The sequence below is a fragment of the Terrapene carolina genome, unplaced genomic scaffold (genome assembly GCF_002925995.2).
Source record: "Terrapene carolina triunguis isolate 2854851 unplaced genomic scaffold, T_m_triunguis-2.0 Scaffold228, whole genome shotgun sequence".
Lineage (NCBI taxonomy): Eukaryota > Metazoa > Chordata > Testudines > Emydidae > Terrapene > Terrapene triunguis.
The window spans coordinates 2420814-2435713 of record NW_020664579.1 but is presented as its reverse complement, the minus strand read 5'-3'; the positions used below and the strand labels follow the sequence as shown (position 1 = coordinate 2435713).

The window sequence follows — 14900 nt, the reverse complement described above, 5'->3', positions numbered from 1 at the left end:
CAGGGGGCTGCCCATCCCTTACCGCCACTATGAGTACCCGAAGAGGCCATCCACATTGTGGCAATATCCTCCACTCCAACCACAGAGGAGCCACTGGTTCCCTATGCCCTGGGGCCCACCACAGCACCCTCCGAATCTGTCATACTGGCCCCTTTTCTGGACTCTGGCCCCAATACCCACCCTCAGAACTCACCCATTCTGTGAGGGAGACTTTTCCTCTCTCCCTGTCTAGAGCACCCTCAAGTAGACACTCCGAGCCAATCATGGAGGAGGAACCACTGAATCCGGTTCCAGCGGCACAGCTGGAGCAGAACTGTTTTTTGTCATCCTCACCAGATGCTGCAGAGACTTCGTCTTCCCTCTCACCCCAGATGACTTTCAGCAATTCCAAGATCTCCTGCAGAGGGGGGTGGTGAACTTCACATCTCCCTGGAGGAGGTACAAGACACTCAACATCAACTCCTGCACATCCTTCACTCATCAGTACCAGGTTGCTCTGCCAGTTGACAATGCCATCCTCCAACCAGCTCAAACAATTTGACATACTCCCGCCACATGTGCACCTACCCCTAAGGGGGCAGAAAAGAAATACTATGTACCATCTAAGGGGTCTGAGTTTCTTTTTTCACTCCACACCCCAATTCCCTTGTGGTACAGGCTGCGACAGAGCGGTCCAAACAGCAGCTCCCACACTCCACTCCGGCAGATTGGACCTTCCGGGATACAAATCTTCTCCTCAGCTAGCCTCCAGTTCAGGATTTCGAATGATCAAGCATTGCTTGCCATTTACAACTTCCTGAACTACAGCAAACTGGAGGACTTTGTTGAAAAACTACCTCAACCAGATGGGGTCCAGTTCCAGTCAATCTTGGAGGAAGGCATACTGGTGGCAAGGACAGTGCTTCAATCAGCTGTAGACAAGGCAGACACTTCCTCGTGCTCGATGGCTACGAGCATTGTCATGCGGAGGGAATCGTGGCTTCATTCCTCTGGTTTGCCCAGGAGGTACAAAATACCATTGAGGACCTCCCTTTTTGATGAATCCCATCTTTTTAATCAGAAAATGGATGATTCCCTCCACACCCTCAAGGATTCAAGAACCACAGTTTCTTCGCTGGGTATCTACACACCTGCACCCAAGCGTAAATTCTATCACCCACCATCCACACAGCAGTACAGGACTTCCCAGTTTTTCCACCAAAGGCCTCACGAACCACCACACAAGCACCAGAAGACCCAATGATCTCGTTCTCCAGGTCTGCCTTCACAGCCTTCCTCATCACACATGCAACCCTCTCAGAAAAGAGATTTCTGAGAAACCCAAGAGAGCTGTCAACTACCTTGCCTGCTGCTGTACAGCCACCCCACCCCCTTCGGGGGTCTTCTTACCAGCTTGGAGTGCAATAATAATGGACAAGTGGGTGCTAAATGTCATCCATTATGGCTATACGATCAAGTTCATCACACTACCTCATCCATAACCCCCTCCCCTATCCCTCCTCAAGGACCACTCTCACGACAGCATCCTCACCCTAAAGGTAGACTTCTTCCTACAAGGAGGGGAGATAGAGTGGGTTCCTCCGGATTATCAAATAACAGGGTTCTATTCAACTTACTTCCTAATACCAAAAAAAGGGTGCGTGGAAAGCAATTCTGGATCTCTGTTGTCTCAATCACTTCATCCGCAAATCCAAGTTTCGTATGGTCACCTTAGCAGCCATCATTCTGTCGTTGGAAGAAGGCATGTGGTTTACGGCTCTCGATATGCAGAACACCTATTTTCACATAGACATTGATCTGACCCACACATCGTTCCTGAGGTTCACAGTAGGCCCTTAGCATTTTCAATACAAGGTCCTGCCATTTGGACTCACCACTGCTCCCAAGGTCTTCACCAAAGTTTTCACTGTTATGATGACCCACCTCAGGCATTATGGGATCCTTGTATTCACACTGGCTGCTATCAGTGTGATCCAGAGACAAAACCCAGATCTTGACCTCCATGTTGCTCAGACTCTGTTCCTCCCTCGGAGTCAGCATAAATGTTGAACAATCAAATTTGGACCCCACACAGTCCCCGGGCCGCCATCAACTCAGTTACAGCACAAACGTACCTATCAAGGGACAGATTCTAGACTCTGCAAGAACTTGTTACCTGCGGAGCCAACAGTCCTCCTGTCTCAGCCAGGATTTGCCTCTCTCTCCTGGGCCACATGGCCTCAGGCACATACATCACCACCTTCACCTTCGCCGCCTCCAGATGTGGCTTCAGAGAGTTTACTCACCCATGCAACATACCATGAACCTTCTGCTGACAGTTTCCCCCCCAAGGTACTCTCATCCCTCCAGTGATGGATGGACCCACAACAAGTCTGTGTGGGGATCCCTTTTCTCCCATCCTCCCCGGACAGAATGATCATCACTGACTCGTCCCTGGAACGGTGGAGGAGCGCACATGGGAAAGCACTTGACACAGTTGAACATGGACCCCGCGGGAATCCAGGATGCACATCAACATTCTGGAGCTCCCAGCTGTAAGGAAGGCGTTCCAAGCATTTCTCCCTTCCATCTGTTCTCATTATGTTCTTATGTAGGACAATGCTCTTGGAGCATTTAGAGCACTGGATGAGGTATGGGCTACCCAATACCCCAAGAGAACCTACTTCAATACAGAAATAAAATCCCCTCTGACCACGAACCTCTAGTTGTCACCTACCACCCCACTCTGGAACCCATATGGGGTATCCTCAAACAAGTACAACCCACACTCAGTGGGGACCCCATCCTGAAATAAATTTTTCCTGATTCCCTCTTCTGGCCTTCAAACAACCTCCCAACCTCTCCAAGCTCATAATCAGAAGCAAGCTCCCCACAGACCAGGACACACCAAGTCAAAGCAGCACCAGACCCTGCCAGAACAACAGATGCAAAACCTGCAGACCATATCTCCACTGCTACAATGATCAACACCCCCCACAATACATGTTTCAAGATCAGGGCCGGCTCCAGGGTTTTTGCCGCCCCAAGCAAAAAAAGTCGCGATCAGTGACACCTCCACCTCACCGCTTTCTTCTTCGGCGGCAATTTGGCGGCAGGTCCTTCCGAGGGACTTGCCGCCGAAGAGCCCGATGTGCGGCCCCTCTCCGTTGGCCACCCCAAGCACCTGCTTGCTGAGCTGGTGCCTGGAACCGGCCCTGTTCAAGATCCATGGGTCCTGCACATGCCTATCACCACACGTGGTGTACCTCATCCAGTGCACTACATGCCCCCAATAGCAATTATGTGGGGGAAACCAAACAATTACTATGCTCTCGAATGAACTCACAGGAAAATAAGAGACAAACACCACGTCACCTGTAGATGAACACTTTTCACAAAGTGATTACTCTGTATCTGACCTTATGAGTCCTCATCCTCAAAGGAAACCTGCGCAACATTTTCAGAAGATGAACCTGGGAGGTTACTCTGCTGGACAGTACAAATCATGGACTAAACAGACACTGGATTTATGGCTTATTACAATAATCTGTAACCCATTAACAAACTCCTGCCCCCCCTCCCCCTGCCAAACTTGATCTCCCCCCCCCACCCTACTTTCCTCCCTATGACTGGAGGGATGTTAACATCACCTTGAATGGACCCTTGAAATATGTGTTAACTACTTATGTTAAACAATCTGTTCAAATCTTGTATTTAGCAGTGACATTTTGTTAGTTTCCCAGACCTGAAGGAGAGCTCTGTGTAAGCTCAAAAGCCTCTCTCTCCCCCTAACAGAAGTTGGTCCAATAAAAGAGAGAACCTCACCCACTTTGCACATATTTTTCAGTTTAGCATCCTGCATGTTGTAAGTTATGATGCCTCTTTTCAAAAGGAACTTCTGTAGATGTTTCTTACAGACTGAGATAGAGCGCACAGTGTTGAAAATCTTGTAAGACTCATGTTGTAGACGGGGAGAACATTTTGGCAGGGGACATAGGTAGGTTGAAATCTCTATTGAATTTTGGCCACTTCTAATAGCGAATCTGTCTGCTTGTTCAGTGATGTCAGCTGAAGTAGCATAGGCAACTCCTCTTCCTTTTACTTCCAACCTTGATCTGTTCAGTGGTCAGTCTGGCAGAGAAACAGCTGTTCTGTGGCCACACCACAACAATCTTTTTTATTTACACTTTAAAACCTATGTAGTTCTCGCTGTTGCGTGTGTGTGGAAATGCAGGGACGTTCTCATTACCTGGGTTAAGACAACATTCATTTGTCCCCTCTTGGTATAGTGTGGGTCAGCAGAGCCCATTTTAAACAAAAGCAAAGCTCCGTTTGTCTGTCACTAAAGACCATTTGTTATCCCAGAATTTTCAATACATATTTTAAAGGTTTCCCTCTTCAGTTAAACCAGTTCAGCAATATTTAATCCTGTAAGTGAATAATGCTGTTTTTTTTTCCTCCCCTCTCCTGCAGCCTGTCCCACGAATTATGGTTCAGTCTGCCAGCATTGATGCCAGTGCTACAAAGTTAAAACAGGTAGGCACACTACATTGTCCACAATATCTTGTGGCTGGAAACCAATGGAAACTGCAGCAGTGCTGTATGCAAAGGCTACTGCTGGCATCATTACGTCAAACCTCTTCCATTTTTATTGTTGCTTCGCTTAGACAATTAACTGTAATGTAGGTTGGAATGGTTTTTTATGTCCTGCTAAATTCTCCTCTTATATTGCTTGTTACACTTTTATATTTGAAAACCTTGCTAATCATATGATTGCATTAGCAGGTAAGTATCTAAAGTTTAGCTGCCTGCTGCTTTAAAAGGCAAATTGCTGGGCTGGAGTGCTTTCTATAAACAGAATGTATCCCTTATTCTGAACGTTTAATTTGATTCTCAGTTTTACATTTCATTCTAATTCATGATATCAACATGAAAAAGACTAGCACTAACCTGCAGAGAAAACACTCTTATGATCTCCCACAGTTCAGCAGAATTTCAATCTTATGAGTAGCAGATCAGTTTTCTCCTATTGTGCTTATATTGTCTTAACAAAATGTGTGTTAAAGCTTATGTAAAAGGGAAAACCCAAGGAAAGGACAGAGCTTCTAAATCTACAGTACAGCATCCTTCCCCATAAAAGAGCTAAAAATATATTTTAATTGACCATAACGTTTTCAGAAACTTTTCTGTAGTACATTTCACTCAGCAGTAGAAGGCTAGCCTTTGATTCTGACGCGCCAGTAATTCAATCAAATTCCGCTTTCTCTGAATGCCACTTCTGTTTCCTTTAGAACAGTCTCCTCAAGGGAGAGTGAAAGTCCCATCACTTGGGACACTTAAAACTAGATTGGGCAACGCACTAGAAAATACCTTGAAAAGAAACAAAAAGAAAAAAGGTGGGTGAGACAATGTCATAGGTCTCTAGATTATGAAAGGAATTTAAAAAAAATCTTGGCTTTCAGATTGAAAAAAATTAATTTGTTCACAGAAAGCTACTTGCTACGCTCAGTCAGCATATGGCTTATGAAATCTTTCGTTGGAACTCCCCCTTCCCCATGGCACACCTTGATGGATGATTGATGCCTATCACAACATGTGGTACACCTTATCCAGTGCACTAAATGCCCCAATAGCAACTATGTGGGTGAAACCAGACAATCGCTCTGCTCTTGAATGAACTCTCACAGGAAAATGATAAAAGGCAAAAACAACACATCACCTGTGGTGAACACTTAGATCACTCTATGTCTGACCTATCAGCCCTCATCCTGAAAGGAAACGTGCACAACACTTTCAAAAGAGGAGCTTGGGAGCTTAAATTCATTACTCTGCTAGATAGTACAAATCATGGACTGAACAGAGACACTGTATTTAGGGCTTACTAGAAAAATCTGTAATCCAGTAACCCTCTCTTTTTCTCCTATGACTGCAGAGGTATTAACGGGCCACTGTACCTTGAATAGTCCCTTACAACATGTGCTAACTACTTATGCTAAACAATGTGTGTTTCACTTTGTATTTTGCTGTGATGCTGGGAGTACCTGTCCCAGACCCGAAGAAGAGCTTTGTTGGCTCCAGAGCTTGTCTCTCCCCAACAGAAGTTGGTCTAATAAAAGATATTACATCACCCACTTTGTCTCTCTCAATCTGAAAATTCAAGGTAACTTTCCACTCCAATGGATACTAATTTAAAACTGAAAACAAAAATAAACACTGGTGAGTTAGTAAACAGAATATGTACAAGTTTGCCTTCCTCATGCTCCCCCCCCCCCCCCCCCCCCAGAAAAAGATTTAAAGACGTCCTAATCTTTTAGAGTACATTTTCTGGCAAAAGATATTGATCCATCCTATATAGTAAACTGTACAGCCAAGAGATACATCACTAAAATGGGCTGTTAATCTCGGTGGTGCAGTTAATTTCATACTCTGAAAGTATGTGGTGGTGGCAGTATTGAGAGGGGAATGGCATTTGGAAACGGGGATATAAATGACAGTTTACTTAGAAATGCCTGATTTATCAATCCTGAGTTAAGCCAAATAACTGTAAGAGACTTATAGATCATGGCTGTTTCACATTTCAAATAAATCCTGACGTTCAAAAGGCAAATGACCATTCCTGTGATATAAATAATCTTTCAGTAAATATTGGGGAACATATTTCTTTTGCTGGACACTATTTTTTTATTAATGGAAGAAATGCACTGATAATCCCACCAGGTTTGTAAAGATGGCTATAAATCAACAAGCACCAGTCCAGCTCTGCAAATGTGCAGGGATTTGGATAAACCGGAGGTTTAGATAGTTCCAGAAGGCCATATGTCAGCATTATCATTCCAGATGTTTTGAATACCATAATCCCATACTTGTCATCTTTTCAGATTAACCAGGAAGGGGGGAAAGAACCATTTGAAATGGCCAGGCAAGCTACAGAGGCAGAAAAGAACCAAGAAAAGACGCCCAAAGTGCCTTCACAGCCACACACTGCAGATATTCAGGCACAGGACTCCCAAGAGGGCCCTCCAAGTCCCCTGAGTGAAGCCTCAAGTGGTTACTTTTCTCACAGTGTTTCAACAGCGACTCTGTCTGAAGCACTCACTGCATGGAACGAAGCGATTGTTCAGACAGGTGGTCAAACGTCTGCAGTGAGCAACATCTCCCCACCCACCCCAGCTGTTCAGGTAACTTCTGCTACTGACATTTCAATGCAGACAGAGTGCGCTTCAGAGGGCTACCCTGCTGTTAAAAGAGATAATCAAGCTGCTTCTGACCTCAGCACTGCCCATGTGAGACCTAAGGACAGCAGCGACGTGAATGGTAATGAGCATCTAAAGTCCAAGTCCTTTGTCTCCCCTGTGACTCAGAGTGAAGAACTAGATGTTGCCTCTATAGCCATTGATGCGAAAAGCTACGTTTCTACCTCCATCCCAAAGAAGGAGCTGCTGACCAAACAGCTAATGGCTTCAACAACTGGAGAGTCAGTGGGACAAGCTGCCAGGAAAAAGGACCACACAAAGCCCGCCTCTACTTCAGAATCGAGAGCTTCCAAACCACAGCTTCAGCCTGACCTCTTGTCCCAGCCCAGCGCTACAGCCTCTCCTTTCAAAATCCAAAAAGTCAGGACATCTGAGCTCAAATCTTTTACATGCATGCTGGGGGGAGATTCTGGGTGCTCTTCAAGCCCAGAGGAAGAGGAGAGAGAAAAGAACCGGGTGACTGCACAAGGGTTGAGCCATAATGGTGCGGAGACAGCTGATGAAAAACTGGAAGCGGCTTCTGATTCTGAAGATGCCAATGAAATCCCGGAATGGCTAAAAGAGGGAGAATATGTCACTGTTGGCACAAATAAGACAGGCACAATTAGATATGTTGGCCCAACTGACTTTCAAGAGGGAACATGGGTTGGTGTGGAACTCGATTTGCCTTCAGGTAAGATATGCTCTGTGGCAGGTTGCAATGTGATAAATACTAAACAGCTCTGGATATCCATTCATAACAGGCAGATTACATACGACACCTGGGAGGACTCATGATCGGGGGAAATGTTTTAGGCTATGTAGATTAGATATTCAAGAAAAAAAAAATCTCACCTTGATTACTGGAATCTCCCTCAGTCTGTCTCTAACATGTGTCTGCCCAGAGTGCCCCTGCCAATGTAGACTGTCTCTGATCTCACCGCATAGCCCCCTCTCCTCAATAATTTATTGGTTTCTTGTGTCCTGATGAATCATTCAAACTGCTAATCCTCACCTTCCTCTGGAAAGCCCAATACTAACAATCTACAAGTATATACATGTATAAGCCTCAAGGAAAGAGGAATTTTCTAGGGAGGACCAGAGTGGGTGCAACAGGAGTCATGGAATGCAAATGAGGAAAGGAAAATTTGGACTAAATAGAAGTCGAGATGTACATTAAACTGTTGGATGATATCTCCCAAGCTGTTTAAAACTGGACCGCAAAAGCACACAAGATATATATGTATGTATGTGTGTGTGTGTGTGTGTGTGTGTGTGTGTGTGTATGTCTGTATATATATATATATATATATATATATTATGTATATATATATATATTATGTATATAAAATCATAAACATGGAGTAATCATGCACCGAGCACCAGGGAATAGACTCGATCATTTAATGGGGGAAGAGGAGAGGTGTTCAATTTCCAATCTGAAAAGTGCCGATCAGTCAGGAGTAGCAATGTCAGACCTCCTCCAAAGATGCTGCTGGTGATGCAAGCTTCCCTGTGAAGAGGAAAAGATGCTGCTCCTGCTCGAGGCCTGTTAATATGTGTAGGTCTCAAGCAGTTCTCAGTGTGTTGAGGATGTGGAACAGAGAAATGGTGGCCCCAGCATGAGTGGTCTGAAAAAAATGAGATAAAGGTACAAAATAGGGGATTGGCGGGCAGAACGTTCTATGCTAAGGCCCCAAACCTTTAGAATTTGCTTCCTCCTCAGCTCCATAACAGCCCAAGTTTATTAGCCTTCAAGGTGCACCTTTTTTCCTTTGCCCAAGAGGAGATGGATGTTGACTAGGGTGAATGATGCTGATCTAGTCTATCTAGGTATTAAAAGGGGTCAATATTTATTGTCATTGGGTTAACTTGATCTGGGAGAATTGACAACCGTGTTTGTTTAGTCTAATTTTTTAACATTTACTAAGGGCACCGCATGGGTGCTCTTTTTATAGATTGTAAACATACAAATAAACGTGTAGAATTGGTGTTACCAGTAGGCCACCTCCACCTCTGTCCTATTTGATCTCTCCTTGAAAATTGCACACTTTCATCTTTTGCCAGTCATGGGAATAGTGGACCCTCACCATGCCTTTGTCCACGAAGAGTGGAGTATCTAGGTTCCAGAACTTTACCCTCCATGTGGTTGCCTTGGTGCCTTTCTCCTATGAGACTAGACTGGGTGACGCTGCCCTCTCTCATCTCACAAGACACACAGCAGGTCTTTCAATAAAACAATGCTTATTAAAAAGAAGAGGATTCCAAATAAAATATTTGTCTCAACATACCTGGATTTATGCTTGGTAAAAACTAAACTAGATACAGCGTTCTCAGCTTAAGTTTTACAGAAAAGGCACCCACAGCTTACATGTCCCAAAGAGCAATCTGTGGTTCTGACTTCTGTCAAAGTTCCAGCCCCAACTCTCAGTTATAACAGTCCATGTGCCCCCGTTTATAAGCCTCTTTTTTCCAGCTTCAATACCACATGCTAGGGAGTTAACGTGTTTCCCCTGCTCCCAATCAGTCTCTCATCTTCTTGAAGCTCTTGTACATTACTTCACACATGGCTGATGATTGTCTGCCGGACTGTCAGGGGAAAAGATTGTTTTGATTGCCCTATCCCCTATATGTGGGGGAAATTTCATCTCATGTCTCCCATCTGTTGGAGTATAGTTTATTTCTAAAGTAAATTCTCCTCTCTGTTATAAAATTTAATTTAAGAAATAGGAACAGAGGTTCATATCTTGTCACAGTAAACTGTGGATTGAGCAGAATGCACCTCATGGGATTTCAGCACCCACCGTACGTACCCACCAGTGGCCAAGTGATCTGGCACTAGAGTGCTTAGGATGAGGGGAAACTGTCAAGACAAAAGGGTGAAGCATGTGCTATGTAAGGATGCTTCTGATGATCCATGATAGTTCTTGGCAAATGGAACCTCTTGGTTTACAAAGATAATAGCGATCGTCCAGGTTTCTGGAACAGAGCATTTTGGAGCTGCTTTGCAATGCCCTGTGTAGTGGACAGATTGAAATGGAGAGGGTGGATATGGTACTAGCAATAATAAAATCAAATAGCCTGATGTTTAGAGGTGCTAAGGTATGGTACCTACAGCTTCCTTTGACTTCTGTCTATCATGGAGTCTGAAAATCAGGCCACAATATATACGTTTTTTCCCTCCTCCCAGATGTTTTATTTGCCTCTGGATTATGCTTGTGTTGCTGCACAGAATATTTAAAACATCTGGGCTAAGTTTAAAGAATTCCTTTCAATAGATGGTGGAAGGTAGAAAAAGGCTAATGGGTCCATTCAGTTCCATACTGATTATCTCCAGTAAATTGCCACCCGGCATTCATTTCTACCTGATTTCAGGAGTTTAGTGTGTTGGCTCATAACTCAGTTTTATTGGGTGTGCCATGGACTGAAGGTCAATTTATGGAATCCTTTCTGATCACTGCTATAATGACATACAGATGACTCCAGTGATTCTCTAAAATGAGGGGTAGTCATAAGTAAATATGTGCACAAGGGCGAAATTCCTTTTGTAGCATCTTTCTTTTTCTTGTTAAAGGTAAGAATGATGGCTCCATTGGAGGAAGGCAGTACTTCAAATGCAACCCAGGCTATGGGCTCCTCGTGAAACCAAACAGAGTGGGAAAAGCCACCGGAGCAGCAAGACGGCGGAGTGCTGGGCTTAGGTTGCAAGGGGGAGCTACGCCCGAGAACCGGAAAAGCAACAATTTCTCAGGCTCAGCCTCCAGCCTGACATCACTGACAGCCCTAGCCAAAATGGAAGGATCTGCTCTCCAACCCGAGAAGATCCAGAAGAATGCAGAGAACAGGAAATCTTGGGCTAACTGAAAGAGGCTTACAGGCCCCACAAGCTGGTTCGAAAATAGCTTGTGAAGCTGTCACCGAAGTGGATGTGCTTGCAACGTTAAACCAACCTGGTAAACTTAGCTCTGGCAAACACTAAAGAAGGGGTTTTTCTCTACTTTTGTTGCTGATGTGTTATATCTTTGCCTTGTCATGGTGATGGATCTGTGTGTTTAGGCTCCTGACGCAAATTGGGACACTTCATTGTGTGGCTTATTTCAAATAGTGAAGGTTGTGGGAGGGGGTTTAATGGTGCTGTTTTTAAGTCATTCACAGAATGAACAGCCAGATCAGTGATTCAAAGTATTGTATGAGTTTCCAGCAGCTGCGAAAAATTAACTGGAGTGATTTCCCAACCCACAACATCTATACTTCCTTAAACATGGTTGGCAGTTCTGTAAACATCAAAATACAGCATGCAAGGCTCCATCCTTTTGGAAAAGCTGTGTCTGTATCAGGCAATAATGAGAAACGGATACAGTTATAAAGAAAGAAGTTATATTGCGAAGGAAACAGAACAAAAATAATCAACTTGGTTACATGACCTGGAACCAGTGCCTATCTTGAATAATGTTCGTGTCTTTCTACTCTTATTGAAATCAATGGGATTCTACCCTATCAGTGGCTTTTGATCCCTGTTTTTTAAAGGCATATTCAAATTTAGTTAACCCACTAAATAGATTTTAGTTATTATTTTAACAGGACATAGAATCTGTTCACCTTCCTTTCCTCCCTGGACACACTGTGGAATATTGCTCTAGTTGTTTCTTTAGTTTGTCTTCAGGATTTTTGCAAAGATATCAGCGTTCTCTAAAGTGCTACAGTATTTATAACAGCTTTTTCCAGTTCTGTCTGTACTGCCTGTTGGTGACGTACTCACAAAGAAAGATGTGGGCACCATGCACAACCTTCACTGGCATTTGCATTTTACCAGATTTTGTAAAGTGAAGGCTTGTTGTTCCCCTACTGAATGATCCAGTTGTATTTATTTTTATTTATTGTTTTAAAAAATATGAAATACTTGCGCTTCACAATCGCCCACTGCCTGCCATTGCACATAGGCGCTCTATTTAGCGTCATACTGAATAGCCTCCCTTTTGGAAAGGCTCCTGCCTAGCCAGCAAAACCCTCTTGAGATTGCTCCTAAAATCACTTTATTGGAATGGTTGCACATTCTTCCTCAAAACTAACATTTTTCTGGAGGGTGGGAGAACTGGGCTGGCTTTTGTTGTTTTTAAACTTGATTTTATCTTTGGTGACCTTCACTAGTTTTTAATTTCCTGTGGCATATATAGATATTTTCTAACAAATTACGTAAAGAAAAAAATAAGACTTAATTGTACAGTATATACAGAGCTTCTTATACTTTGTTTAGTAAACATTGAGGGACTAGAAATTTTGAGCAATAGATGTTTATAATCTATGTGAGGAACATTCAGGATGCTAAATTAATGGTTAAAACTTAATATGTATCCAGCCTCTCTCATGCTGCACAGATGTGTCTAAGTGCCTTAGCCATCTGGTTCAGGTATCCAAGGGAAACATACATTGTCATCAAAGTAAACTTTAAAGGAGGTAGGGACGCTTAGTGCAGGAGATAATTATGCTGATTGACTGTAATTAATATCAATTTATGCAGAAGGAATAAAAATTAAAATAGAAACTAATCAGTAGTTGGAATAAAATTTGGAATGGGTCAGAATACAGCATTCTAAATGCTGCCAAGCATTAGTACATTCCTATCAGCATTGTATAGTTCTGCTCTTTTCTAAGTTTTCGTAAAGGAATTTAAATGTACAGGCAGATTTTTAAGATTTTCATAAATGTACAATTTTTTTCTTCCCCTGCACAAAGCTACAACATGGGTTGTCAGAGAGGGGTTTGCCACCCACTAGACTAGTGTTGGAAAGCTTTTTATATTTCTCTCCTTTCAAGCCTGAAAACATGGGGAAATTAGCAACAAAGACTGGAGAAGCTAAATCCTGAATTTAATTTTAGGAATAACTGTTTTTCAAAAACACGTGACCTGCAACAATAACATAATTTATTTTATTAATCAGTTTTATAATACTCTGCAATGAGATAGTACGCTCTAACCAATGTAACTTCTCATAATACTGCCTGGCATTATAAAACTCTCTCAAATCATTTTTTCCAAATGAGCTTCACTTTTATTCTTCCAATATGGGTACAGATGGCTGGCTACTGTGAAGCATCTTCTTGATTTAGCTTTTATTAATCTCATCATTTCATTTATTGAATTTGGGAAAATCCTAACTTGTCCTTTTTATTGGTCCCTTATTTGGAGCATACAGTGTTGTGAATGGTAGAGCCATGTTTTCTATTAACCCTCTATTAATTCCCTTTTCTCTTGCCCCATCATATATTACCGACAGGGTCTGTCTCTGTGAAGATTTTATATGTTAAATGATTGATCTTCATAGATTTGATCCAGTGCTTTCACTAGTATTTGGGGACCAAGCAAAGGGAAGCTGGGTGAATATTTCATTATTTATTTTACCTAGTATGCATTCCTTTTTGGCCACGTTCACATTGTGTTTCTGATTGTGTAAACACTTTAGCTTGTGAGTGACATTACTGAAGTGTTTGAAGGATCAAGATTTAGGGTAGAAACTCTGCCACCCACTAGAGCTTTGGCCTGGTAACCCTAACCTGTATGAACGGGATATTTTTCCTAATCGTGTTACAAAACTATGCTACAAAATATCAGTAGGGTTATACAATAGCAGAAATTGTGCTAGTACAGTGTGCTTTAAACATAGTTGTTGCTAGCATATATTCAGCCTACTTTGGACAAGGCCTTTCACCAGTTTTAGGAATGCCCAGAGAGCTCTCCTCAGCAGTTCATCTTGAATAAGGAAGCTGTGTTTTAGTGACAGAACTCTCAGACTTCAGTAGATGGTTAGGATGAAATTCTGGCTCCATTGAAGTCAATAGTCTAACATCCATTGACTTCAGTGGACCCAGGATTTCACCCATTGATTTTTTTGTATATAGATAGATATAGATCTATCTTCATCACACTGATGTTTGAATTGTTCAATTCCACTCCAGTCCCTGCCCCCAAAAAATTTAATCCAGGTGAGCTTTTTCCTACCCAGATCATTTCCATCTTACAACTGCTGGTTATAAACTCTTGTAAAAAAAAAAAAATCAAGGAGAGGATCTTACCAGAAGCTCTCAAACTCCATTATCCTCCTCCTGTTGACATTCCTCAAGCAGACTTTGTCCCAATGTTAGTTCCTAAATCTCATTATAGTGAATACAGTTTTTTACTCAAAGGAGTTTGAGGTCAGTGCTCTGTCCACCCTCACGTTGGCCAAGCATACCCTAAAAAAAATCACGAAAGCAATAAAAAAAACGTATTAAATTGTGCTGGAACAGTTCGTAGTTGAGGCTGGTTGCATTAAATAACTTTATGCACATTTTTTGCAAGACTTTCATGCACTTTACACAGGAAAAAAGGTATGGCTCCTGCATTAAACATCTGTAGCAAATATTTGCTGTAATGTATCTGCTACATTTTTAAGTCCAATAGGTCTGTTTTGAATGATTCTGGGTTTCTAGAAATCGTAAAGCATATTTAAGATTTCAAAGAGAATAGAAAATGTAATGGTCTAAATGTGTGGTAACCACTAGATAAATCCTTTTATTTGCACATGGTACAATGTTTTATGCGGTTGAAATGTGTTGTTTTTGTCCCCGTTCAGCCATAAGAATCCTTGTGTTTTTTAAAACAAAGCCAAGACTTTCTACTATGTTATTTAGAAGATATCAGAGCTCAGCTGT

At 42.6% G+C, this 14900-nt stretch overlaps 1 protein-coding gene across 1 annotated transcript in view; it reads left to right on the top strand.

Moving 5' to 3' along the window:
* Positions 1-14264, top strand: part of KIF13B (kinesin family member 13B) — a 124035-nt gene extending 109771 nt beyond the window's left edge. The window contains exons 35-38 of the mRNA XM_029912478.1: positions 4453-4515; positions 5468-5491; positions 6858-7905; positions 10786-14264. Coding sequence (XP_029768338.1) covers positions 4453-4515; positions 5468-5491; positions 6858-7905; positions 10786-11075 — 1425 coding nt within the window. The 3' untranslated portion in view covers positions 11076-14264. The remainder of the gene's footprint in view (positions 1-4452; positions 4516-5467; positions 5492-6857; positions 7906-10785) is intronic.
* The last annotated feature ends 636 nt before the right edge of the window (positions 14265-14900 follow it).